Source organism: Motacilla alba, chromosome 3 (assembly GCF_015832195.1).
Source record: "Motacilla alba alba isolate MOTALB_02 chromosome 3, Motacilla_alba_V1.0_pri, whole genome shotgun sequence".
Lineage (NCBI taxonomy): Eukaryota > Metazoa > Chordata > Aves > Passeriformes > Motacillidae > Motacilla > Motacilla alba.
Genome location: NC_052018.1, coordinates 113,215,047 through 113,242,745, shown reverse-complemented (window position 1 = coordinate 113,242,745; position 27,699 = coordinate 113,215,047). Strand labels below are relative to the sequence as shown.

Below are 27,699 nucleotides of genomic sequence, written 5' to 3'. Positions count from 1 at the left end.
GCCAGAAGCAGGAGCAGAGAGTGGCCCCAGAGGCGCTGCGGACAGATCTCCTGCCCCGGGGGCTGTCCCCTCCCCAGGCTGAGCTGTGCGTGTGCTGTCCTTGCAGGATGAACGAGGAGCAGATCGCCACGGTGTGCGTGTCCGTGCTGCGGGCGCTGTCCTACCTGCACCACCAGGGCGTCATCCACCGCGACATCAAGAGCGACTCCATCCTGCTCACCAGCGACGGCAGGGTGAGCCCCGGGCACGCCCCGCTGGGGACAGCCCCCCGGGCACGGGCACCAGGGGCGGGAGCACGGCTGTGAGCCAGGGAGGGGATGGGACACACGGGTAACCCAGGAGGGTTGCTCTGTGCTGCAGGCAGAGTCCCTGGGGAGGGATTGGAGCCTCAAAGGAAACTAAACCAGAGGAAACCGGGCAGTAAGGGTGATGATCAGGTGATGGGAGACCTCTGTTTGGGTCTACAGGTGCCTTTCAAAAAACGCTTCCTTTTTACCACACTCAGTTATCATTTCCTCAGCAGTTTCTGTACATTGCTCTGCTTCCCCAAGCTAGCTGGGAGGCCAGCATCAATCTAGGCAAATAGGAAATAATCTGCATTACTGCTGAAACCCTCCCCAGATGGTGAGAGTAGCTTTCACACTTCCCAGATGCTTGCTAAGACCTGTCCCACACTTCCATGCACGTTACTTGCTGTGTTTTGTGTTGATGAGCAGGGGGAGAAGGGGACAGAACGCTGCACAAGGCTTGCTCACTAAACAAAACGTGGTTTGCACACAAAAACATCAAGGGTTGCTCTGCTGGCCTCACACACCTGTCTAAGGCAAGAGCTGGAGGGCTGGACTGAGCCCAAGAGCTTTGGTTTGGAAGCAGACCCAGACCTTCCCCTTGCAAAGGCAAAGCTCTTGGCTTCCCAGGCCTGCTCTGGCTCCGTAGCCAGAGGCTGGCCTGTGCAATTTGATGCCCACTCACCGAGGGAGAGGGATTTTCTTCCTGCAGCAGCCACAGGCTGCTCCTCTTAATCCTGTCAAGGAAAGACAGTGCCACGTGTGTAGGAGTTGTTCAGTTGTGATTTCAGTTCTTGTTGCTGGAATAACATCTGATCTGTGCTCGGGATCTGCATACGGTGCCTCATTACACTCATTACTCCAGTCCTTATTATCTGCATTGCAGATTTCTTCATGGCTCTGTTGTGCAATTACCTTTTTTTAGAAAATCCTCGTCTTTTATGTACTCCAATGAGCAATAGATATGCAAAACCTCTTGTGCTCCTACAAAAGAAGATTGGGCTCTGCTTCCAAAATATGCATTATTTCTTCCATTCTTCATCCTGTAAACTGGAAAACACATTTAGCGTGGAGCACTTGGCTATTATTGGCTTTGTTTTAGAAATACCAACAATCATTTCATAATTGTGTTAAAAATAATATCCGTAACTTTTTAAAAAAGTAATGTCTGTGCTGAATCCAAAAGAAAACAAGTGAGTGCTGACAATGAGCCTGCACAATGCAGGGATTTATGCAGCTCCCCACTCCAGTTGTCCTGGGGCTGTTTGGGCTCACTCTGTGTCCCCAGTCAGGGAGTACTTGATGGGATACACAGCCTGGGTCACCACTGGACTGTGCAGTGGAGGTTAGGAGAATGTCCAGGAAAATCCCTTGGAGAGCTCCAGGCCTCCAAGTACTCAGAGGGGTAAAAAAAGATTTTAGCCTTAAGGAACAAGCTGTTTCTGGAAAGGGTGATGCCACCCTCAGACCAGCTTGTTGTGGAATTTTCACCTTGGCATTGTACAGCGACAGAGAGGGGGAGGTGATAATTTTCCATAATTTTTGTTGTTAAAAAAAACAGTCATAAAAGTGTGAGCCAGGCACATGATGCAGCAGGAGCTGCTCTCCGGAGTGCCTGTGTATCCCATTATTTCTATTTCAGGTCACTGCCACAGCTGCTCAAGGACAGTGCTGATTCCCGAGCTGCCAAGCAAAGGGAACAGGTTCACTCTTTGGCAAGGAGTCTTGTACCCTTGCTGCCTTCTCCAGCTTTGCTCTCCTGCTGCCTAAAGGTGGCAGCTTCTCCAGTGACAGTCCGCAGTGTGAGGTCCTGGGCCTGACAGACCCTTGGAAGGGGTTTTGTTTTCTGTGGGTGATAGAAAGGAGTGGGGTGAATGTCACTTGTTTCCCACATTTTCTGGCAAACCCAGAGATTGTACAAACCGGTACGAACCACAGGAGGGGTGGGTGTCACTTGGAATAGGTGTATTACTGGATATACACGTATAACGGCAAGCATGGGGGTTCTGTTTGGAATATTTCATTTTTCCTTTTATTTGTAAGTGTTGTAAGGCATCTATCACCTCCCCATCCTTTGCTGGTGGAGAGGCAATGGGCTGTGACAGACGATATCAGGAATGAGCACCAGCGCCACTCTCCTACATCTCCCCTTCATTTTAATGAGCTGTGTGTTCCCCAGGCAGGGCTCCCACCCCCAGACCCTCCTCCAGAGCCGGGCTGCTGTCCTGGCCAGGGAAGCACTGCAGCTCCATCCCTGCCCCTGCAGCTGCAGCTGTGGCTTGGAGCGCTTTGTCCCGTTACTCAGGAGGGGCTTTTACTTCTTCTTTTCACAGATAAAATTGTCTGACTTCGGCTTCTGTGCCCAAGTGTCAAAGGAGGTCCCCAGGAGGAAGTCCCTGGTTGGGACACCCTACTGGATGGCACCGGAGGTGATATCCCGCCTGCCCTACGGCACTGAGGTGAGCACAGGGCCACTCCAGAGGGAATACCCCAGGAGGGGACATCCCAAGTCCCTACAGCAGCCAGGTGAGCACTGCTGGAGGGATACCCCAGCCCTGTGGAGCTGTGTCAGAGCTGTGCAGGTCAGGAACATTTGCACAGCTTTGCTAAACAGCAGTGATGACGTTTGCCCAGAGTGCTGCGTCGTGCCTGGTTCGGAAGTGTTTCCCCAGGACGAAGTTTTTCAATAACTCCATTTAGCACTCTCAGCAGTGCAGTGCTTTTACATATTCGGGCTCGGGGTGCTGTAGTACAGAGAGCTGCCCTCCTTGCACGCTGTGAAAGGCCCTGTGCTGCTGTTTAACAGCGAGCCTGCGGGCTGGGGCTGCGGTCACAGGTGTGCGGTGCTGCCTGGGCCAAAGCAGCAGCCGCCTCACACGGCCCTCCTGCCCAGCCCGGTGCCGTCAGTGTGTGGCAGGGCCACTCTGCTTTCATCCTGCCGTTCCCCCCGCCGGAGGAGCACAAGGGGGGCAGCACGGCTGCTGTGGCGTCCCCGGCCCGGGGCCAGCTGGGTGGGCTGGACCGCCACCCTCTGTGGTAGGACTGGGCTCCACACGGGCTCCTTCCTTGCAGTCATGGCTGTCATCAGCTGGGAGACGGGGTGGGAAAGCCCCTCTGTGGGAGCTGTTAAGCGCTGCCAGATGTTCCGGGAGAGGCAAGGCACACATTTTTACTGGAGCCTTTGAGAGGAGCCCTTCAGAGGAGCCCAGCAAGGAGGGGGATCGGGGCTCTGCAGTGCCCAGCCCGTGCATTAGGCTGCTCTGAGTCCCCGGCGAGAGCGATCCCCGGTGCCCAGCCGTGACAGCGACACACCGCCCCTGCGGGGACGCGGCTGCCTCTGCTCCTCCGCCTGGGGACAGAGCTGCTGCCGGGGAGGAGCAGCTGCAGGGCTCGACCCTGCCAGCCCGCAGAGCCAGGACACGGTGCGTTCACACACAGCTTCACACACATCCCTGTACAGAATACAGACGTCCCGAAATACAGAGTGACACAGGGAAGGGGACGTGAGCTGAGCAGGAGCTGCTCCATCCTCACACTGCTCTGGCACAGTAAGAGCACCCTGCAGGCACTGCTCTCCACCCAGCATCTGTGCTGTTGTAGAATACATTCCAGAGATAATAGCATCAACTATTATTAGCCCATTAATAGCTTAGTGGGATTATAAAGTGGCTGAACTTAGGGCTGCATTAACTTTCCCCACCAGAAGGGAAGGGGGAAAAAAAAGGCTTTATCTAAAGGGTAGTATTGGCAAAAGAGCAAAAGCAGAATGAACTGGCCCTGGCAGTATTTGGGTTGGCTGATGACAGGAATTAGAGTCATCAGAGGACTGGGATTCTGGAGCAGCTCTGCAGCAGGCCAGGACTAAGGGAAAAAAAAAAAAAAAAAAAAAAAAGGAGTGGTTTTTTTTTGAGCTGGAGCTGAATCACTTTCCAAAGGTGTTACATAATGTGCTACCTGTGCTGGCTGTAAACAAGCCTGGCTGTAGTGAGTGCTTGCATTTGCCTTGGGGTCTTGAACGGAGTTCCCGTAGTCTTGAAGCTCCAGGGGCACAGAGTAAGTGATGTCACAGCAGCTGAAGTGTACCCTGCTCTGCAGCAGCTGCAGAGCCAGCCTGGGGGTGGCGTTCAGCGGGTGCAAGTCAGTGCAGCTGGAATGCAGGGCAGCAGGACACAGCCTCTCCAAGGAGCTTCCAGTGGGCAGCACCTGAAGCAGCCACACACCCTGCTTGTGAGCCCCTGCTGGTCTGTTCTGTCAAGCCCTCCCTGCTAGAAGGAAAGTCATGGCTGGCTGGGTAAAAAGGAAAGATGGATGGTGCCGGCTGGACAGGCAGCAGCAGGAGCCAGCTCCGGGCTCCGCACGGTCCCAGTGCCGTGCCAGCAGCGCCCCTGAGCCCTGTGTGTGTTCCAGGTGGACATCTGGTCCCTGGGCATCATGGTGATCGAGATGATCGATGGGGAGCCCCCGTACTTCAACGAGCCGCCGCTGCAGGCCATGCGCCGCATCCGCGACAACCTCCCGCCCCGCGTCAAGGACACGCACAAGGTCAGCCCGCCCCGGCACCGGGGCCTGCCACAGTCCCCCGGGCAGTGGCACTGCAGCACACACCGCCCGCCCGAACCCTAACTCACACCTCTGAGGGGCCGCCTTCAGCAGGGGCCGCCACACAGGGCTGCTGTGGGGAGCAAGAGAGGCCGAAGCCCTCGGCCCCGGTCTTGTTTGTGCCTGCCCCTGGCACTGCCTTTGCAGCCAGTGATGGCAAAGGGAGCTGGGCACAGCCTCAGCTCCCTGTGCTTCCCACCCTGCCCGGGGACCAGAGCAGCTCAGCTCAGTGCCCTGCTGCGGGCAGGTTGGTACATCCATGTGAGGTGCCAAAGCCTGTGGGCACCTCCCAGTTAGGGGGTGTTTCCATCAGACCTGAGCCCTCAGCCTGCCCTAATGCTGTTCTGCACCCAGAACAGTGACACCCAAATAGTCCAAACATGAGCAAGGACCCACAGCCCTTCCGCTCAGCACAGCTGCTGCGGTAGGGAAGAGCAGAGCGTCCCTTCCCAAGAAAACAGCATGCCCAGAGGCGGCGCAGCTGGAGCGCTGTGTTTCCCAGCCCTAATGCCAGTGTGGTGTTTCAGGTCTCCTCGGTGCTGCGGGGCTTCCTGGACTCGATGCTGGTGCGGGAGCCCTCGCAGAGAGCCACGGCGCAGGAGCTGCTGCGGCACCCCTTCCTGAAGCTGGCCGGGCCCCCCTCGTGCATCGTGCCCCTCATGAGGCAGCACCGGCACCGCTGAAGGGCCGCTGTTTGGCAGGGGCTCGGCGCAGAGCCCGGCTCGTGGCGCGCGGCACCCGCAGGCAGGGAGGAGGAGGAGAGCCTCGAGGAGGAAGGCAGCCCTGAGGAAACGCCGCGTGTACAGAAAGGCCGAGGGGCAGGCAGGGCTCCCTGCTCCCGCTGCGCCAGGGGCGGGCCGGGCACCGCGGCTGCTGGGCCAGCCCGGGCAAGGCCGCACGGAGCCAAACAGCCGAGCTTCACCGCGCCTGCGGCACTCCTGCCTCAGAAGAACACTTCTCTGACAAAACAAAGCACTTTGTATCTCGGGCAGAGCAGCGCAATGTATTTTGCAAGAAGTTTGTAATTTTCTGTACAGTACGTTTTGATAACTCGCAGTACTTTGTCATGTACCTGTTGTGTTAGTTAAGTAATAAGTGTAACTTAGCGAGAATTTGAGAAGATGAAGTTTCCTACTTTTTTTAACCCTTTTGAAAACCGGAGAAAAAAGAAAAAAAAAAAAAAAGAAACCAGAGCCACCTTTAGGCAGTTGTAAGGTTTTGCAGAGTTCCCATGGGGTGAGGAGGGGACTCATCCCGCCCTCACGGCAGCTGGAAGAGCCAAGGACAGCTGAGGGTGGTGGGAGCACCTGGCTTGGGGCACTCGGTGACAGTGACAGCGCTGGCCAGGGTCTCCCCTTTCCCCCCGGCTGGGAGCCGACACCCCTGGCCAGCCTTGGCCCAAGGGCCGCCCAGACTGGGCTGCCCCTCTCTCGCCATGCCAGCACAGGGGCCTCCGCGCTTGCTGCCACCTGTGGCAGGGGAGAGGGAGAGCAGGAGCTCCCTCCCAGCCCGGAGGGATCCCCGCAGCTCAGGCACAGCCGTGGGAGGGCAGGGGAGGGGATGGGATGAGCTGCCAGGGTTTGCCAGAGAGACGAAGTCGTGCTGCTGTCTAGACCTTTCTGAATGTTGATGCAACAGTTGACTACTGCGGTACAATTTTGTGTTATTTGTTGGATGACTTTGCATGTTAACTGTAGGCCTAAATAGATTTGCCTTTAAAATTTTTAGAAGTGCTTCATAATTATTTCAACGAGAAACTAATTTTATTTATTAACGATTTGTTGTTTTTAATTCTGTATAATACAAAAGCCATGTTTTTCGAGTTTGTTTTTTTTTTCTTACTGACCTCATTTTATGGTATCTTTAAGAACCACAAAGCCAACTTTGTGAAAACACAGTTTCTTTCTTATTACGAAATTTCATAGTTAGTAAATTAATTGTTATTTATTGTAGTAAATTATAACCAAACATCTAAACCTGGCAGGAGCTGTTGCTTAAAGATCTTCCTCTGGGAGAAAAGAGTTGCCAATAGTAAAGAAGCTCCTTTAGTTCTGACCTTAAAGAATATTTGGAGGGAGAGAAGCGGTTAAAATAAAAGGAAAAAAGGAGATAAGGATGATCTGGAACACGGAAGAGCTGTTCTTACATCAGTGTCTTATCCCCAGTGCTCTCTCTCCCTTCCCCTGTTTGCACATTTGAAGAAGACACTGAAGAAAATGCTTGGCTCCCGGAGCCCAGCCAGCAGGGAGCACCCCCAGCCTCGCAGGGCTCTCTTTTGTAGTCTCGACAACTCAGGAAACCAGGCTGCACCAGTCCAGGCAACGGCACAACTTAATACTAGCTACAAAATCACCTTTTTTAACCATCTTTGAATAAAAAAGGGGGTTGGGGGGAGTTTTTTCTTCAATATTCAGCACATTTTAGGCTGTACAAGTGAAGAATTTTCTGCAACTTTCTTATCATTCGATACTTTAAGCAGTGTTCATCGAGTTTACTGAGAGTTTTGTCGATTTCAAAGGGGTTTTTTGTGAACACCAGCTACTGGTGAGACAAATGCACATGCAAGTTAAATAAATTAATTAATAAATGCTTGAAGTTTCAGTGTGGTTTTTTTTCCCCGTGCCTTTTTTATATTCACACACAAGGTACACATGTGTATGGTACACATACATATATATATAAATATATAAATAGATATTTAGTGATTTATAGAGCTGCCCCAAGTGATTTCTAAGTGTCAGTGCATTTCCACCTTCCTTTCTCCATCCCCTAAGTAATCCCTTTCTCTTTTTTGCCTTCCACATCCCTAATGTTTAGCTCCTGCTGTTGATCTCTCACACTACTGACAGCAGTTCTTCCCAGCGTCCCCAGCAGCAGCAGGCAGCTGATGAATCCACGATGCTATTTGCTACCTTCAGCTCTTACAGATGAGGATCTCTATTACTTTTGGTTTCCTACATCAGTAAATCAAAATACACTGAAAAAATGTAACGCCATCAGCTAAAAACAAACAAGGCACGTGAGGAGCATCCATTCACTCGGAAGCTGAGGCTGAAACTGCAGTGAAACGATTCCCACCTGTCACCAGGCAATGATGGCTATTTCTGAGCTCACAGTTCCAAAACTACTCCTCACCCGAGTAGCAGAGGCCAGGACATTGACTGGCTGTGTCAGCCCCCTCCTCAGCAATACAGCAGTAACTTATAATTAAAGTTCTAATCACAAGTACTCTGTAAGTCATTAGCAGCTGCTTTAGTAAGTGCCTAATTATTTCAGGTCCTCGCAGAGCTCAGTAGGGTGATAAGGTGTATTTATCCACCTTCTACTGCTGTGTTCATAAACATCTAGAAAGCAAAGCTTTCCATTTGCAGCTCACCCATCAATAAATGAAAGCTAAATACAAAATTAAATCACAACAAAGTGCTGCCATCCTGAAGATGCTGCTGCAGTTTGACAGGCAGGAAGGAAGCTGGACATAATCTCTCTCATAAATAATTTTTCATAAATAGGCATGAAAAGCTTAATGGAGAATTCAGATCAATTTTAGTAAATGTGAGCAAAAGATGGAGAGAATTGAAAGATTTTAAAAGGTTTTCACCCAAAACTGTAACTTTTTCTTCAACCAAGATACATCAGTCTGGGACACAAACTCTCACTGAGATTAAATTATTGTTTCTTTTTCCTTTCCCAAAAAGCAAAAACATTTCAGTCCAACAAAAAAAAAAAAATCTGTCAGTTCAGAAAACCAAGAAATTAAGTATTACATTCCTGGAACTCTGTTCCTAATAGCTTACAGACACACCCCCTGAAGGTGATGCTAGGTGCTTCCTGAGGGAAACCCTCGCGTACCATGAAAAGCAGCAGAAGCCCTTCAAGCAGGCACAGGAGCAGCATCAGCTTTTGGGGGGGTGTCCCCATCCAGTGGCCACTGCCACCACCTCAGGGCTCTGGGGTCAGGCAGGGACAGTCCCTTGAGCCCTGACAGGGTCAGTGCAGGATGCATTGAGGACAGTTCACAGAGGCCACCACAATCGGCCCTTTTTCCATGTGAAATCCACGCAGACCCCTGGGACCATCAACCTGTTCCCCCGGCAGGTCTTGCTGATGGCTGCCACAGGAGAAGGCACAGCAGGGACTGCCACCCAGCAGCAGCTGCCCTGGACAAGGCCAGCCCCCTGGCACCGCAGCTGGGGCCGGGCGCCGCTGCCTCTCCTGCTCCCGCACTCGGCGGCTCAGCCAAGCCCCGGTCCCGCTGCCTTCAGCAGCCCCTGAAGTCCCCCTGCCGCGGAGGAAGCCAGCCAGGTGGGACTGTCCTCTGAGTGACTGCCGCCACCCGGAGCCATCCCATTCTCCCATCCTTGCCACAGCCCCTGGCCAGCAGGGCCTCTCCCGGAGACAGACGGCAGTGCAGGGGCTCCTCTGGCATCCGCAGCTCAGCTGTTGGCTTCCTTTCTGTATTTGATTGTTCTTCGGGAGGTCACAGTGGCAGATGTGCCAGGCTGATGGGAGCTGGCTGGGAGAGCCTTCCGGCCCCGGGGCAGACGAGGGTGAGGCAGGACAAAGCTCCTCTCTATTAAGGAAGAACCTTTAATCCTTTACTCACCCTCCTGCTACCTCTGGCTTTTTCTAACAGCCTCCAAGAGAACCTTTTCTTTTCTTTTTTAATTACCAGCTTATTGTAGGGAGTGGCACTTGGCCAGTCTAAAGCTCACCCAGGACCCTTTCAGTGCAGTTCTAAAGGAAAAGGGCAAAGCCACGATCATCGTTAGCGCCATAATTTTGCTTTTTGCATCCAAATGAGAAAACAACTGAGCATAGCACAGAAATGAGACCAGGAATAAGGCAGGACTAAAGGCTTATGCTGCATCCACCTTCATCAAAAAACTACATGGAGGAGACTACAGCATTAAAGAACAATTAGGTTTCTTCTCTTGCCTTTTTCCAACATTGAAATTACTATTTTTGATTAAGTTTTAAGGTGAAAGAAAACAATCAAGCCTCTGTTTGAATTAAATCAGTTTAAGAACAAGGCAGTGTTTTCCACACCCTAAACTGACACAAGGCCTGGGCTAACTCCTGCTGAGGAAACACTGGAGCCAAAGGGCTCACAGGGAACTGGGCTGCACCGGAGTAAAGCACAACACACAGGAAAAACAACCAAGAGATAGAAGAGAAGTAGGGACAACCAACAAATGACACAACACTGGACCACCACCGTGCCTTCACCAAGCTGTTTGCAGCACATCCACTGCTGGAAATGAATCCTACCTGTGCCATCCACTCAGCTGATGCATTTGTGTGCTGATTCCATTGGTACCGTGGAGTGAGCACAAAGCATTACATCATTTCAAGTTAAGAAGGCAAATCAATCATTATGTATGTACATGTTTTAATTAATTTTAAAAATCGTCTACATTTAAGGATAGATTTCAAGGGTTCCCTTATATTTTTCTGTTACATTAGATTATACCTGAATAATCTGCATAGTAACTTTAACATTACTGGTTTTTCTCTTTTGTTTTGTTTTGTTGTGAAAATTATCAGTTGCAGGTAGCAATGTAACATCTCAACCACAATCACAACACGTGCAGGATGCCCAGCCAGAAGCATTTCTCAGTTGACTTGCAGTAGCACGGCACTTTATAATTTGTGTATCAATACTTTTTTTTTTCTTTTTTTTTTTCTAAGTTTAGTTCAGATGTGGCTCAAGAAGCAAAAACAAACTTTCTTCACCCAGTCTCAAGTGTGGGGTCAGCTCCACAGCTGTGATCTGCTCCACTGGAGTTACTGACCTTGAATTTTATTTTTTTTTCCCAAAGCACACCTGCATTTGCCTCCATGCCTTTCTTAACATGAGTGCAAACTTGGGGATGTGGGCTGAGTCCCTTCATTAGAGGGCCTGAGGGAGCCCGGGGCAATGGCTCTGTCTCCCAGCCCTGCTTCCTGCATGGACAGGAACATGGAGGGCCGAATGCTCCAAAGGTGATGCAGGGGCAGGGAAGAATCTCTTGGGATGGGAAAAAGGGAAAGAATAAAACAAACAAGAAAGCTAACTGTGCTCTCAGTGTGAAACTCTGACACGTGAAGCATTTCTGTTTCCAGATGATCAGCCCAGCTGCTTAAAGAAGGTATTCAAACCACCTACAGACACCTCAGACACAGATTCTCCTTACAGAGGCTGTGCTAAAGCCAAGCCCGAGTGTCTCCATGAAATGCTCAGGATTAGGTGCTGTGAATACCATCCCTTGCCCCCCAGAACCCTTCCTCACCCACAGAAAAAAGTGCTTTTGCTTTTTCTACCTGATCAGTGCTCGGGTTGCTCGGTCCTGCTCCTACCCCATGTGTTTGTACTGAGATCTGTCCCGAGGGATCTGCACCTGGCTGGCTGTCAGCTTGTGGTGGATGTGGTAGATGCCGAGGGTGATCACGATCACCAGCCCCAGGATCAGCCCCAGGATCAGGGGCAGCGTTTCTTCCAGCTGCTCCCGCTGGTCCACCGGGCACTTGTGCTCTGCAGGGGAAGAAAGAGGGAAGAGGGACATGGCTGAGACTGCAGGGGAAGGGAGAGGGAAGAGGGACATGGCTGAGACTGTGCAGGGGAAGGAAGAGGGAAGAGGGACATGGCTGAGACTGTGCAGGGGAAGGAAGAGGGAAGAGGGACATGGCTGAGACTGTGCAGGGGAAGGAAGAGGGAAGAGGGACATGGCTGAGACTGTGCAGGGGAAGGGAGAGGGAAGAGGGACGTGGCTCAGATGCTGTGAGCTATGCTGCCAGCAGCTCCCTGGTCACGGCTCCGTGCAGGACGGAGCGGCTGCAGCTGCCCGCAGAGCCCTGGGAAGAAAATCAATTTCTTGGAGCAAAGTGGAATCACTCTCAAGGCAGGGAGAGGCTACACCTATCAAACCAGCCCACGCACTGGAAAAACACTTCCATGCCCATAAGCTCAGCCCTCTCTGCCACACATCGATGGCCTTGTTGGGAACGGGGCAGCCAAAGCCTGAGGTTCCTGAGTGGCCAAAGAGCTGCTTTGTTTATTCAGGCAGAGAGTATGGAGAGGCCTCAGCATCAGTAAGGCTTTCATTCTGCACCTGACTCACCCTGCACATTCCCAGATTCCCCCTCTCTGCAAGTTGGCAGAGGGGCAGCAGCACCACTGCCCTCCCCATGAGCTCCCCAGGGACACGGCAGCAGCCCTGGCAGAGCACACACGGGTAGGTCTGTGTCAAACAGCACCCCAGCACCCCACACTGTCCACCAAACATGGCAAAGGAGCAGCAGGAGCAATGTGAGCCCCGCCAGTGTTCTTGTCTCTGGCTGATGAGTCTCTGCCATGGCCTAATAAACCACTAGAAAATAGTGATACAGTGGGAAAATACTTTTCTGTTGAGCTTGGAAAGGCCACTAAGGTCAGGAAACATGGTACACTGGTAATCCTGGCTCAGCTCCCTGACACTTCCAGAGTCTACTGCAGGCCAGAGTGACACATCATGATGCACATTTTTCCCCACAGGATTGTTGCTTCTCCGTGCTGATGGACAGGCAGAGCCCATGCTGCTGAGATGGGGCTGCCAGGCTAAAAAGAAAAAAAATGCCAGTTCTGGGGGAAAAAAAAGGGTACGTGGCACAGGAAGGACAATTCTCTGCCTTCATTGTATTAGAAACGTGCTGAAAACAATGACAACTTTAAGAGGGAAAAAAAAAGGGAAAATAGAAAAGCTGTGTGTTAGATGAACAAATACAAAGGGCACCACGAATTCCCCCCCCCCCCCACTAAAGACTGTCCAGATGGGTCCCTCGGGCAGCTGATTGCAGAGATCTGCAATAACCACGAAGAGCAAACGCTCCACAAATCTAACAGCATGTGGCAAAGAGCAGGAGAAACCCAGAGACCCCCAGGCCCAGGCAGGAGGTGACAGCAGGGACCCATCTCCAGCGGTGCCAGCACCTCCAGGAGCTTCACCACGTCCTGGAGTGCAGCCTCCTGCCACGATGGCGTCAGGAAACGTTTCAAGCTATAAATGAGGTGAAACAAACAAAGCAAAAGCAGAATGCTGTCTAACACACAAGAATGTCCTTTTCAGTTCCAGTTGCTCACTGTTTCACCAGAGGAGTGATTAATCACCAGGACTGTGGCACAGGCGATTCAGCAACTGCTGCAATGCAGGGGTTTTGTTTGTTTGTAGTAAGGAGAATGGGGGGAGAAATCCTGATGATTACTTAGCTCCCAAAATTGGGTTTCTAGTGCTCCATGGAACTGTTCCCAGTTGAGGATGCTAAGGCCTGAGCAGCTCACAGGGATACAAGCCCAGGCTGAGCTGACTGCAGGAAAAGCCACTCACGGGGCAGTGCTGTGGGGCCAGGGCTGCTCCGACCCCACTCCCCACAGGTACAGAGCAGCAGCGTTCCCATGGGAAGGATCCAAGCTCCAGGAGCTGCTGTGCATCCCCCACACGGCTGCAGACAGGGTGTGCTGAGCTGCCAAGCAGCAGGACATCACTCTGGCTGGACACTGATTTTTGCTTGGGAAGTGGCTTAGCTGAAACCCAAGAGAAGATGGAAAGAAAGCTGCTGGAAACCCAGCTGGGAGGATTCCCCATGCTCAAACACACACCAGCTTTTCCTTGCACCTTTCCCCAAACAGGAACGCTCCAGGAGAACAGGCTGGATGTGGGGGACTGCAGCCACTGGAGAAGGCAAAGCTGAAAGCACCAATGCAGAAAACAGACCCAGCTCTAAAGCACCCACTTGTAACACTTGAATTCCACCAAATTTTGCCAAAGGAAACCGGCTGCAGGGCACAAAACACGCCAGAGGACTTGGCCAGAGATCCATGGTCCACAGAAAGCCACAGCTGTGTTTAAGGGTCTGTGCCACAACTCAAAAAGGTGTCAGCTCCTGCAAGCAACCAAGGAAGCGTTCTTTATCCTGACACTATTTTTAAGAGGATTAAAATAAATTAAAATAATAAAGAAAGCCAACAGGAAAGATAAAAAATAGCACCAAGCAAAGCTGTCAGTCTGCAGCAGCACAACCCCAAACCCAGCTGGACCCACTGCACCTCCCTGGGCAGAGCAGCTGCCTCTCCCTACCCACACCTTCTCCTTGCCAGAGACATCCATTTTCTCCTTTTGGAGCAGACCACCAAAGCCCGGGCTCTTTGGAGACTGGGGGGGGAATGGGGGACCCAGCATGGAGGCACTGGGAAGTGCAAAGCACAAACACATCTGCAGCAGAAGTGAGGCCCTCTGGGTGCTGGCTGCTAGGAGAGTGAATTCTCTATTTTACCATTAATATCATGTCAATCCACATAATTTTATGACAAATAAAAATACTTTCACATTTATAACAAGGTACTTTCACATTTACACAGCATTTTTCACCCCAAGAATTCAAAGCAAAGGCACTGAGGTCCACAACACAGCAGGGAGGCAGGCAGGCAGCGGGTATCACTCCTGCTCCATCAGCACGGGAAAAGGCAAAGCAGGAACAGGAGGAGAGAAGGGTTTGCATAAAGTCCATGGCAGACAAATTTGGATGTTCAACCCCCTCAAGTATGGGTAGGTTGATGCTTGACAAACAGAGAACCACTGCACTGGGAACAGCTAGGATTTCAAAACTAATGACCCTGCAGGAAAACAGCCCTTTCTGTCAAATTTTCCCCAGTATTCCGCTCCAGGTGACAGGATCTCGGCATTTCCCAAATTCCTGGGGCTGACCCTCGCTTCAGGGAAGCAAGAAGGTCCCTGGCAATAAGGAGAAGTTCGGGCAGTGCTGGGAGCTCTGCTGCATCCCGAACACGGCGGGGTCACCTCTTTGGCAGGGTGGTGTCACCCCAGCGCCTGCCCCGCGCAACACCCACTGCAGACGGATACCAAGGGAGGTGTTTAGGTACATCCCTCGCTGCTCCTTTGTGCTGCGCCTCCTCCAGGCTCACGTACTGCCACGGTTTCTATGGTGAGCGCTCGCCCAATTCCAGTACCGGGCTGTGAAAGCACCTAAGAGCCCATTTTCCCCTTCCAGAATCCTTCTGCAGAGCGCACACGGCAGAAACCCGGCAAGAGGCACAGCGCCCTCCCGCAGGCAGCAGCGACAGCCGAGCATCAGCACAGGGATTGTCCAAAGGGGGGAAAACAGCCCAGCTGTGTCCGGCGTGACAAGGTTTTTGGGATTTTGAGATGGCAGTTTGTAAGTAAACACTTTAAAGCAAGAAGGACAGGTGCTTTTTAAAGTGGCCGCATACCTTGCGGCAAAGGACCCTTGAGAAAATGTGCCCTCAAGGGGGAGGTCGCAGCTCCCTCTGAGCCACCCCAGGATCCCAGTCCCTGATTATCAGATTATCCCTTTATATTACTATTTTTCATCATATTGCTTTATATTCAAATTTTTAGATATGAAATCAAAAGAGCTGACACTTTCTCTGGGGTTCTTCTGCCAGTTTAAATCTTCTCCCACCCTCATGATCCAGCTCTCATTTTACTCATCTTCTAAGCTGAAAAATGTACACACACTTTCCCTATTAAAAAAAATAAAATAGCAAACTCTGATTGAAAAAAAAATTCTGCTGCTTCTCTATTGAAAAATAAAAATGTAAATAAATAAATGTGAATTTGTGAAGGTTGGGAGCAGTCTCAAAAAAAAAAAAAAAAAAAGTGAATTTAAGCATTCAAAACCACCAAAGACAATCCAATCATTCCCTGCAAGCTTTTTAACCTATCCTTGCCAGGGCAGTGTCAGGACTAACGAAGAAACCTTTCCCCCATTTCTTTGTGGAAAAAGGGGCCCAACCCTCCTGTGTTTTGGTGATTCTTCTGCTCTAGCAGGTCTCTTTCTCTACTCCAAAATATTTTAAAATGTTCTGTAGCTTGTTCATAATTAATAGGAATTTTACCTAATGGGAAATTAATGAAGCAAAAAGGAGAAGGCTAATTACTGTAATTTGAGATTGGCAGCGATTCTCAGACCCCACAGAAGATCCCGTTCTGCCATGTGTGTGCTGAGGACGAGCTCGGCTGGAGGGAACGTGCTGCTGGGAGAGCAGCAGTGCCCTGCATGGAGCTCCATTGATAAATCACCTCCCAGCACCTCTGACCACCCCTCCAGGTGCTCTTTGCTGGGCAACTTCCAGTGGAATTCGACAAAAAGGAGTGTAATTAAATAATGAGAGCAACAACTACGGAAAACCCCATTGAGCCAGACAAAGAGAGAAGCCATGCTGTCCTCCAGAGGAGGAATTCCTTCCATGTGTTTAAAGATTGCTAAAGCAACATCATGTCTTTGTGTTGTGCTGGAAAAAAGACAAGCCCACCAAACTACAGCAACAAAAGAGAAAACAAAATAGAAACAAATTTGCTGCCTGACAGGAATGAGCATATAATGAAAACAGCAGGTAGATTCCTCTGGCAGCGAGCCCCGAGTTTGGCTGTTTTAACTGGGAGCTCTAGGACTTCATGAGTTTGGTATCACGGAGACACAGACTTGCATATTTTAAACACGCTGTTCTCAGCCCCCAAGGTCTGCCCAGCCCAACCCTGAGTGCAGGAATCCTGGATCCACAGGAGGAAAAAGAGGGTAAAGCTACACCAGCAAAAAAAATTACAGCGAACTATTAAGTTCTACTTTTTTCTCCCTGTAAATCTAAGAAAAATGCGGTACTACTTTGGTACAAAAACACCCTGCCCACGGATAAAACCTACTCAGTATTACTCTGGCCTTGCTGTGAGTAATTCAGCCAGGCAGAGCTCTGCCAGAGCCAGCACATGCAGCAGCACGAATTTACAACATCAGTGAGAGGATGCGAGTTGTGAGTGCAACCACTCAGCTCTGCAGTCAGTGCTGGGCTTTTATTGTGCTCCAAAACATTTCCCACATGCTAAATAATAAAGCTCCACGTTTTTAATGCTAGGCTTCAATACCACCATTTTATAACTCATTATTAAAAGAGTTGGCCATGACACGTTTTGTTTGCACCTGGTTACAATAACAGGCTTTACTCATTTTAGTGCTAAGGCAGCCCTGTGAAATGGGACTGGTCTGACCCAATCCAGGTATGACTACCCTGCCTCATTCAACCTGCTGGGAAAGCCAGGGGAGGAGGAGCACCACGGGTTCCTTGGGACAAAGGAACCTGAGACTGCAGGAATCCTGTCCCACGGCAGCATTGCTGCAGGCTCCAGCGCAGCTCTTTGATACAAACAGCGTGCTTCAACTCAGGTTTTCTTTTCTCCACCGTGGATGCTAAGGAACCCCAGAAGCAGAATGGCATCCCGTGTGTTTGGTGCTCGAGGAGCCTCACTGAAGTCCCTGTTACTCTTCCTTCCCCCTCACAATGGGCATTAATCAAACTGGAGCCAGGAATGTGCACCCCCAGAGTCCCCTGGCACCGCAGCCCCAAGCTTCCCCAGCGAGCAGCAGCCCTAAGAAGCCCCTGGGGCTGTGCTGAAGCATTGCTGTGCTGCAGAGGAGACACCTCAGCGTGGCAGGGCTCCCCAGGGATGCTGCATTGGGGCTGGCTGGCAATCTGACTCTGTAACTACTTCCAGAAGCCAACGTACATCCAACGATAGCCCATGTTTTGGCAGCTGAACGGGCTGAATTTGTAAAGCCTTTGGAGTGACCACAGAATGGGTTGGAATGGGACCGCAGGGAGCACTGGTAACAGGCTGCAGTGAGGGGAAGGTTGCCCTGGAAAAGGTGGGACCCAAAATTCCTTCAGTACATTGCAACATCCCAAAGGCCGTGGCAGCATCAGCACCTCGGGGATGCAGGACGTGTCTTTACCCGCTCCTTACCTTCACTGAAGACAAAATCCGCGGGGATGTCGAAGGGCTGGAGCCGCACCTCCGACAGCAGGAGCTGCACGGACTTCTGGTGGTCGCTGGAGACGAGGGAGATGGTCTGCTGCGCCTGGCACTCGTAGGAGCGCCCGGCAGGGGTCACCAGGGCCGAGAGCCGGTGCGAGCTGGCCGTGTGCTTCCCGGCTGGCCAGGGGGACACACACGGGTCAGGGCCCGGCCCCGAGGGGCCTCAGGAACAGGGGCAACGAACCGAACGCGTGCGTGACACGGCCGGGGCGCAATGCGGCAGCAGCGCCCCGCTGCTCCTCAGGGTCCTCCCGGGGTGGGAGCCGGCTTCTGTGGGACACCCCACACAGCCAGGGCAGCTCCCACTCCGGGATGGCCTCCCGATGCGGGAACACAGCTCCACAAAGCACAAAGCTGGCTCTGCCGCCGCCAGCTCCGCTCCTGTCACAGCGCCTGGAGTCCCTAACGTGAAATGGTTCCCACTCACAGACACTCGGGGCGCAGCCCGGGACTGTGGCTGTGCTCCCCACATTTGGGAATCACCCACTTCTGAGGCTACACTAGGCTCTGAATCCAGGTGGGAAGGAGCAGCGCCATTGGGGGCCACCCCACAAAGCTAGACAGGCCAGAAAGCCCTTCCTGAAAATACAGCGGGACCGTTTCACCCAAGTATAAACGAGAGAAAATATTTTCCCATCACACCAAGCTTGTTTTGCAAGCGAAGGCCGGCTGTGGCTGAGCCAGGTGGAATGAGGGGTATCTTCCACCTCCCGCTCTTCTGCAGCCCTTTGTTCCCCTCCAGCAGCACAAAAAGGCAATCAGTGCTTAACACGGGCAGGGGCTGATGCGGCACGGCCAGCTCCGCATTCTGGGGACTCAAACAGTGGGAAAACAGCCCCAAAGCCAGCATGTCTTATGGCAACAACTCCAAATGCCCTAGTCACTGGAGTTGGAAAATCCTGAGGGAGAACAATTTGCAAATGAAAATATTTCATTTTTCAATTCAAGGCAACGCATTTCTGAACCTAAATGAAATAAAAACAAAATGAAAACCAAAAGAATGGAAAACCCAGTGAGAAAAGAGGAGGCTGTTGGGTGCGGAGGTGTGTAATGGTATGATACCAATGTCAATCTCAGGTATCTTGGGGAACTGCTGCTTTCCCACCTATTCAGCCACCATCAGGATTAACCTCAAAAACAATCTCCCCACAGGAAAGGAGACAAGCTTTTCCAGCCCAGGTGTCTCCATCTCCCACCCCTCGGGCCCTGGGTCCCACAGGACAGTACAGCAAACGGGCGGAGCTGGGTTCTCCCTCCCCCGCCAACCGCGGTGATTAAAAAAAAAAAAAGGGGGGGGGGGGAAACCCAGCTGAGGAAAAAAATACTCTAATATGCGGTTTAAACCTGGCAGCTGGTCCCGGCTTTGTCGGGAGGATCCGGCGTTTCCTTTTTCCCGTAAGCTACATTTAGGAGCAGCCCGCGGGGTGCTCCCTTCGCAGCCCGGCCCCGCGCTCGCCCGCCCGCCCGCCGGGATCTCCCTCAATCCCCGAGCCCGGGCGCTTACGGCTGACGGCATCCTTGAAGTAGGTGCGCTCGGAGGTGTCGTAGGTGAACTGGATCCGGCTGAGCTTCCAGGACGCCTCCGGGCCCCGGGACGTGTTGTGCCCCTCCTGCCAAGACAGAGCCGGTCAGGACCCCGCGGAACCGCCGCGCCCCCGGCTCCTGGCGTGCGGGGAGCCCGTACCTTCAGGAAGGAGAGTTTGAGGGTGTACGCTTGGTCCAGCCAGGAGAGCTCCAGCTCCGACTCGTTGGTGCCGCACTTGCCCTTCATCTCGGCGCCCCGCGACAGCGGGATATCGGCTTGCTCCGTGATCAGCTGCAAAAGGGAGCGGGGCTCAGCAGGGCGACCCCCGAGTCCCCCTCGCTGTCCCGGCTGAAAATCCTCGGAGGGAATAAAGGACTTTCCGAAAGTACCGGCAGATGTATGAGTGCGTGCGTCCCCCGCCATGCCCGGTCCTGCCGGAGCCCCGGACCACCCGGGCCAACCCCGGCCCCCACTCACATCCACATAATTGCTGGCCCACACGTCGTAGGGAACGATGAACTTGGCGGCGAATTCGGCCATGAGACACGTCGTCCGGTTTTCCCGCACCACGAAGATGTCCTTCTCGGGGTTAGGGGAGAGCCCGGAGAGATTTTCAACTTCTTGCTCGGCGGCCAGGCGAGCCGCGGCGTCTGCGGGCACAGCGGGGCTGAGCGCCAGCAGCCCCGAGCCTCTGCCGCTCACCCTAACACCCCCCGCCACCCTCGAGCCCGCTGGAGCAAGCTGCTCTATCGCGACCGGGCGTTCCTGTCGCGACAGAGCAGGTGGAGGAGATGTGGCAGCCGGTGGCGGCGATGCGAGACCGGTGCCGCGACAGCGCCGAGTCCGTCAGCGCCAGCGGCTGCCCGGTCGCGACAGGGCTCCGTGTCGCGACTCGCCACCCAGGTACTCACGCAAGATAAAAAGCAGCCCCGGGAGACGCCCCCCCGCCATCCTCCCTGCTCGGTCCCGGCGTGGCCGCGGCTGCTGCAGCTGCTCCGCCGAAAGGTGCGCTCCGGAGAAAAGACAAAAAAATTAAAAATAAAAAGGAGGAGGAAAAAAAAAAAAAAGCCGCACACCTCCTTCCTCAGGAGCCGCACAGGCTGCAAAAGCACTCTGCTGCGGAGTGGCGGGGAGGAGGGACGGGGAAAGTGTGTGGGTGTGCGGGGAGGGGAGGAGGAGGGGAGATGCCGGCGGAGCTGATGGAGCGCCCACGCCGAGGGACGGGGCGTACGCGCAGCCGGGCGGGGAGGAGGGAAGAAGGGATTCCCCCCCTCCGGCGCCCCGCCGCACCGCGGAGGGGCTGCCGGGGATCCCCGCGGGGAGCTCGGGCCGCCCGACGCGCGGCGGGAGCGGAGCCGGGCTCACCCCGAGCGCTCCCCGCTCCCCCGGCAGCGCCGGCGCTGGGAGCGGGCCCGGGACCCCCTCGCCCCGCGGTTGTGCCGGCGGTCCCTGCCGGAGAGGCCGGCGGGATGGAGGAGGGGATACCTATTCCTATGCCGGCTGCTCACAGAGCGTCACTAATTTGGGTGAAGGCGAACAGCTGCTCCGCGAGTTAATTTAGGAAGAAACGTGCAGTTATTTTTGTGTGGCAAGGTCGGAAGCAAACCCGCATCCTTCTGTATACGGCTATCGGCACACCTGGGCCCTAAGATGTCACAAACCACAACGCGCACATGAGCATAAAACCCAACAGCCCGAGAAGGCGCTTTAAAACAGAAACAACAGCGCCCGTGCGGGCGTTTTTGGGGGGCACGGGCAGTAGGGGCGCCTCAGGTGCCAGCTGAGCCGGGGCACTCAGGGCTTTGTCCCCGGCCAGGTCAAAGGTGCCAGGCAGCGAGGCCCGGCGCTGAGCGGAGAGGGGGCTGCGAGGCGGGGAGAGAGCACGGGGGGCTGCCCGCCCCCTGCCCTGCCGGCTCCGGGGCCCTCAGCTGCGAGCCAACGCAGCGCCGTCCCTCGCTCGCTCGCTGCCAGCCCGGGCCAGGGGCGGCGCTGGCCCCCGGGAGGAGCGGGCGATCCCAGCCCCGAGCGCCCCACCGCCGCTCCGCGCGGGGAAAGCGCGGGCGACTCCCGTGCTCCGGTGACGACACGTTGAAATACTGCTTCCCCCTCTCACCGGGACCTTTTTTTTTGGAGCTTTAACGCGCTGCCACTCTCGCCCTGGCGCCAGGAGCACATCCAAATATTTACGATTTACAGCGACACCAGCCCCAGGAGCAGCGGGGATGAAGGGTCCTATGCTGAGAATGGTTTTTTGGTGAAAAGCCAAAGGGACAGCAGCGATCCGGAGTGATAGCATCACTGGATTCACTACCAATTCATATGTTTAGTTCACGAAAAGGCATCTGGAGGAAACGGTCCAAGGTTTTGCAAAGCAAGATATTGCAAGGTGAGTTTTGATTGTGGGCAGCTGCCCTTTCTCTGCCAGGGCACACACGTGCAGAGAGGGGCTTTCTTGCTGGGAAATGGCTTTTTTTAAACAATACAAACTGATACTAAAGGAACATTTTTTTTTTAAACTATTATGTTGAAATTTCTTTTCTCCTTTCTCTACATATTAAATCTATTCTGACCATTTCCTTCTCTCTCTCTCCTGCTTCATGATAAAAAGGCATTCCTGCACTCCCACAAATACAGTTAGATGTGCGTCAGTTGTGGTACAGGATTAATCTGTGGATAATAATTTCAGGGGACTATATAAAGGGGAAAAAATAATTTTCTAGAAAATATACCCTTTGACTGTAATAGGCTGTATTTCTGTGATGATTTTAGTGCCTGGCTTCCTCAGGTCCTACACTGATGAACGCAGTGTTTGACTATCCTTTATTTCCTTCTCTGCTCCACTATTTAATTTCCAGCCTTTGTGAGGTTTCTAGGTAGATTTTAAGGCCCAGTTCAGGGAGCAGCTGGGAGAGAGCAGCTGTGCTGGAGGTGGGGGCAAGGCTGCCCCACAGCCCAGAACTGTGCTCCCCCAGCTGCACAGCACAACAAAGCCTTCAGCTCCAGGGACAATTGCCACTTCCAGCCTGCAGAGCTGCCTTCATCCTGCTCTCCGTGGCAAATAAAAGGGAAAGGCCTAAGACTTCCTAGCAATAAGCAACCCCCAAAACACAGAGCAGAAATGCCCCATCTGAGCTAGCCAGTGCAGCATCAGCTGCCCTGAAATGCTGCGACCAGGGACAGTTTATGGCCCCAGACTAGGTCACCTGAAACCAGCCCTGCCACCAGCCCTCACCCCCAGCTCTGGAGGCCACCTGGCTGTCTCTGAAGGCCGAATCCCCCTTGCTGCCCCCAGCTACCAGACATAACAGCTCTTACCAGCCTGCTCGAAGGGAACACACAGCACGGGGACAGCCAGGCTGCAGCGCTCAACCACTACTGACTGACACAGGCAGCAGGAACAGGGCTTTATGTCCAATCATGTTTGCCACTTGCAGCTGGTTTCACGGGCAGCCCCCGGGCTACAGCACCTGAGGCGTATTTTGGGTATTTCTTAACTGCATGCAGGTGGTACCGGGGTTAAACAGGCCCCACCTGGAAACAATTAAGTTAATGACCAACCCCCAAATTACTGCAAGTGAAAGAATAGCAGGCTGCCTAGGTGTCATGACCCTCCCCATCACAGCTGAGCTGAATTTATCTGAAGCGATTCAGAGAGGGAAAATCTGCCACTTCCCTCCATGAAATTTCACTGAAGTGGAATCTATCACCCCGGCAGGGAATGACATTTTAAACTGCTGTAACTCAGTATCAATGTTCAAATTGATTAGCCTATTTCATCTCAATGGAAATTCTCACCTCATTACATTAGCGGCCAAACTTCAAATAATTTTTGAATCAAATACTGCTTAAACAGTATTTCAAAACACTTAGCTGACAAAATTCATCACTTAATTTCAAATTACTGCCTGCATTTTATGCTAAATTGCCAGTGGATGAAATAGGTATCAGTGTGGGGAGCTGAGCCTGGCAGCTGAGGTCTCCTACTCGGCAGTTTCACAGAAGCCCATTTTCCTGTCTGAATTGATGGATGTCTCGCTGCTGGCTGAGCAGGGAGCACAGTCTCAGACAGAGGCTCTGGACAGTATTTTCTGTCTTTCCAAAACCTGTGTTTTCCCCTGAGGGGATGGGATGCTCACCAAGGAATTAAATAGGCAGGTTTGATCTTCTCAGGGACATGCCCTCCATTCCCAGTGGTTTCTTTAGCAGGGCTTTCCAGTCAGGCTCTACATGAGCTTAAGATGCTTCCCCATCCAGTTCTCTCCATACCTGGTCTGCGATTTGCTCCTCCTTACAGGCTAAAAACCACTGCAGTAGGCAACATGTACAATTCCAGCTCACGGCACTGTCTCCACCAGCTGTGTTTTAGAGGACATTTTTAATTAAAAGAAAAATCATCATAAAAATCCCGTCCAGCATGCTCTGAGAGCACCTCTGCTTCCAGCTCCATCCAGCACTTGAGGCAGGCTTAGAAAGCAGCTCTCAGTACACAACTTGTCTTTCAAAACATTATAAAGGACCAGGAGCTACCCTCACAGGCTGTGGCATCAGAATGGGAATTCTGAATACTCATCACAAGTGTGCTCAAATCCTGCTTTAAACACCTAAATGTTCACTGACCTCTGTCTCAGTTGCTGCTACACTGCACTCAGGTTGCTGCATTTCCAGGTTGTGCTGCTGCACTCCACTGGGGCAGTTCTCTAGTGCTGCACAATGCTTCTATCGCTTACATAAAATTGAAAAAAAAAAAAAGACTCCTTTGACTAAATAAGCTGTGATAGAAATATATTTACACTATGCACATTTTTACAGGAAATACAACTTGCTAAAAATCTGCAATTAATAAATAACACCACCACCCTGCAATTCACTGCAGTCAAAACTAAAGGACTTGAATTTTTAAGGTTTTTATTAGAGAAGTTGAAAGTTTCATCTCAGGACTGACAATAACATAATTATCTCTCTTCATTTATTTTGTTTATAGGAATATGTAGAATTTGTTTGTACAAGCATATACAACAAAGTAATTGGTGCTTAGTACATTGAAATCAGAAATCTGATTTGTTCTAAACTACCAGTTTTCCATGCAGTCATCTTTGAATTGGCAGCATGGACAATTTCCAAGCCGAATGCTTACATGCATTGTTTTGCAATATAACTACAGCAAGCTCTGGAAACATGCAAATTAACACATTAGCAAATTGTTTTTATATCTAATGGACATAAAAAGGTTATTCCTGATATGAAATTCTGAAAATCTGCATAAATACTTCTGTGTAAAATTAAATTAGTTATGTACTTCTCTTTTACTACAAGTATCAAGAATGCCCACGTAATTAATATACACACATATATATAGAGACCTTGTAATGCTAAAAGTCTTTGTAATTAATCAAACAGTATTCTGTGCCATACATTTACTCAGTATTTACCAGCTAGTAGCATGACTGTGGTCATATAGTAGGCATGACAGCCTTAGTAGCATTTGTATCACATGCAAACATACTTTAGCATTTCTGTTGACTAATTTCATCACGTAGCAACATGTATGTGATTTTCTACAATGTTGTGTTTCCCAAGTGTATAAATACTTTTTACATTTTCACAGTTACAAACTTTTTGCCAAAAGCCATTTAAACAATCTTTTAAGTTACAATGAACTGGAGTATCTGGGATCTGCAACAGCAGGATCAAAATGCAATTTCTATACAAGCAATGTGGGATGTAAACTTTTCTTAAAGTGCCTAATACGTAATTCCTTAGAGCACTGATCAGTTTTGGCACAAATACTCCGTATTTCCCTCAGGTTATCCACTGCAGTGACTTCTACAGGACATTGGCTCCCCTCAGAACTGATAGAGTTGATATGGCACTTGTGAATGACATCGTTAGGCTGCAGAAATACCCTGTCAAGTTACTGCTGCAGCTGATGAATTTGGCCGATGACTTTGTACACGCTGTACTTTTGAATATGCGCAGTTACCTTTCAACTGCCCGCTGCCTGAAAAAAAACCCCATTTAAATATAATTTCAAATCAAACTCAACTCCTTACTACCCTAATTATTACTTGGCATAAGGTCCCGTTCAGTGGGCTCAGGGGACAGCAGTGCGGAGCATCTGACAAGGCGTGGCCTGGCGGGGTCTGGCAGCGCGGGCTTTCTGCACAGCACATCACACATGAGAACACAAGTGGGAAATTACACCACTCGAGCTACAGCTTTGTTGCCATCTGAGATGATGGTAAAGGTATCTCCTGTGTTTCGAGGCTCTGATCCTGGGATTCTGATGCAGGCAAGGTGCCTGGTGAGATACAGAAAGGAAAACAGGACGGGGTTTAAAAAGCTCTCTTCATTTCCGGTCCGGGTTTTTCTGAACAAAGGAAATTCTTATGGAAATCCAACAAAGGGAATTCAGTGCCCAGTGTTAAAAAGAAACAATGCAAACCTTAAGACTCGGTGGTCCGTAGCTACCCTTGGTATAATAAGAACAAAAAAGCCCAAAACAAACCCCTGCCAAAACCAAACCAAACCAAAAGCCCACTCTTCAACCTCAGCAATGTTATTTTGAATTTTGCTCTCATTTTAAGGATGCTGTGCTCTCCAACTTCAATTTGCTTGTTGAGGCTTTAAACCACTGTTGCTGGCCTGCGATCCATCTCTGCTTCCAGCTTCACCATCTGCTGCATCTCCTTTGCCTGCAATCCAAAATAACCGCATGAAGCGTTGCATTAGACCTTTTGCTCCCAATGAAGCACGCTTCACATGAGAGTGTCTGAGTGAAACACAGGCAAAGCACACTGAAGAGATATGTAACAACATTATTTTTACACCCCTCATCCCCCCAGCCCATGTCACTCTGTTTGCAAAACTGGACGTAATCCTTGTATCTACAAATTCTTAGGAAATATTTTTTTATTCTATTCTCGGAGTGGTGGGTTGACTTTCTATACAGAAGCCCCAATTTTGGTGAAGAAGTCAGGCAGATGCCAATTTACTGTTTCTCCAGACAGGAAATGTCCAGGAATGCATTCCTACTGCTGTTGTGAGAGTACTGCAATGTGTTAATGCCTGAGATTCATGCATGATCTAGACTTGTTTCTTTCATAAAGACAAGGAATGACAAAAACCCATCAGTGTAACATCTCCCTTCCAGTAGGCAAGATTTTTTTAAGTAGTATTTTTTTTAAATAGTGTATTTTTTAAAAACAGTTTTTGTCTGACCTGGAGATCTTTATGACTACAGAGGGGGTGTTTTTCATCTCAGGATAAGAACATTGCTATGTGCTCCATGGGACTACACACCCTGAATCCACCTGAAACTGCACCCAAATGCATTATGCAAAATCCAGCTATGAACACATGCCAGACCTCACTATAAACGCTGCCTGCCTCGGGCTCTGCAGGCAGAGTTAAAGCTCTGTGTGTAAATGGTGACTGGCCTGGGAATCCCCTCTCAGAGGGCACTTTTTGAATTCCCTTCCTCTCAGACGCACACAGAGCCACCCTCTCTCCTCCTGTTACCGTGTTTTGGTTTGAAACTCTGCAGTTTAAAGGAACTGAGAGTCAGCATCTCCATTGTCCCTGGGGGTTCTCAGTCTGGGAAGTTATTTAAATCCATACCCCGAGGACCCTCAATAAATCGACCCTGAGGGCAATCTAACCCATCTATACAATCAAACTCAGGAGCATTAGGACAAGTTTTAGGAAGAGACAATCCAAGTGCTCTTTTCTTTGGTGTAATTGCTGTTTTATCCATCATGCAGGGAAAAATTATTAGGGGACTTGATTTATTTAAACTATATTGCCCCAGAAGTTGTAAAAGTTGCTTGGACAGGGAACTTTGCTATACAAGCTACTACTTAAGGAGTCACCTATTCTGAATGTGCAAACATGCACTGGCATAGGTGAAAATGGGCAGACGTAGGTCCAAAGTAATGAGGGTGCACCTCTATTCCTTTCCAAGGTAAATGTGGATTTATGCAGATGTGACATACCTGCCTTCTTGAAAAATTTAGCCCTGCACTTGCTTAATCATCCTTATCATCTTCTTGGGGAAAAAAGTAATTATGATAACAGCAAAGCAACCATCATAAATATGATTAAAAATTAATTGACATTCTCCATTTAAATGACTTAAAAAGCTTGAAAGTAATGAAGAAATAATTTTAACATGAAAATATGGAAACATAATAAATAAATCAATATGGACAATCTCTTCTGAAATGTTGGCTGGATTTTGCCTGTGTGTGAAATGAAACATCCAAATAGAACAAAACCCGGTGCTTTTTTCTGTGACTCACGCATTTCACGTTTCAGGCTTGTGACTTGACTACAGGCACAGTGTGTCCTATAAATATGCTGTGTCCCAGTGTACTGTGTATGGAATTCTTTCAGAGAACCTGCCTTCAAAGACCCCATTAGCATCTAGCAG

The 27,699-nt window shown here is 50.9% G+C and overlaps 3 protein-coding genes across 26 annotated transcripts in view; 1 reads left to right on the top strand and 2 right to left on the bottom strand.

Annotated features, from left to right (window-relative positions):
- The window catches only part of PAK5 (p21 (RAC1) activated kinase 5), a 157,581-nt gene extending 150,103 nt beyond the window's left edge, over nt 1-7,478 (top strand). For both annotated transcript variants that reach the window (XM_038131239.1, XM_038131240.1), the window contains 4 exons: nt 107-233; nt 2,621-2,746; nt 4,695-4,829; nt 5,414-7,478. In XM_038131239.1, the coding sequence (XP_037987167.1) occupies nt 107-233; nt 2,621-2,746; nt 4,695-4,829; nt 5,414-5,569 (544 nt within the window). In that variant the 3' untranslated portion in view covers nt 5,570-7,478. The remainder of the gene's footprint in view (nt 1-106; nt 234-2,620; nt 2,747-4,694; nt 4,830-5,413) is intronic.
- A 2,777-nt stretch (nt 7,479-10,255) lies between these two features.
- On the bottom strand, nt 10,256-22,184 carry LAMP5 (lysosomal associated membrane protein family member 5). The gene is made up of 6 exons (XM_038131242.1): nt 20,183-22,184; nt 19,749-19,921; nt 19,431-19,562; nt 19,251-19,356; nt 17,675-17,863; nt 10,256-11,397 (listed from the first exon to the last, which is right to left on the bottom strand). The coding sequence occupies exons 1-6, from the start codon at nt 20,220-20,222 to the stop codon at nt 11,219-11,221; spliced, it is 819 nt and encodes a 272-aa protein (XP_037987170.1). The 5' UTR covers nt 20,223-22,184; the 3' UTR covers nt 10,256-11,218.
- Nucleotides 22,185-24,036: 1,852 nt separating this feature from the next.
- PLCB4 (phospholipase C beta 4) overlaps nt 24,037-27,699 on the bottom strand; it is a 182,531-nt gene continuing 178,868 nt past the window's right edge. For all 23 annotated transcript variants that reach the window (XM_038131218.1, XM_038131229.1, XM_038131232.1 and 20 more), the window contains one exon: nt 24,037-25,963. In XM_038131218.1, the coding sequence (XP_037987146.1) occupies nt 25,875-25,963 (89 nt within the window). In that variant the 3' untranslated portion in view covers nt 24,037-25,874. The remainder of the gene's footprint in view (nt 25,964-27,699) is intronic.

What these genes read in the sequence shown, in the direction of transcription:
- LAMP5 (XM_038131242.1), bottom strand. Translation starts at nt 20,222, where the DNA reads ATGGCGGGGGGGCGTCTCCCGGGGCTGCTTTTTATCTTGC. An exon ending in TCAAACTCTCCTTCCTGAAG is followed by an intron (nt 19,357 to 19,430) that starts GTACGGGCTCCC and finishes CTGTCTTGGCAG; the next exon opens with GAGGGGCACAACACGTCCCG. An exon ending in CTTCAAGGATGCCGTCAGCC is followed by an intron (nt 17,864 to 19,250) that starts GTAAGCGCCCGG and finishes CCCCCTGGCCAG; the next exon opens with CCGGGAAGCACACGGCCAGC.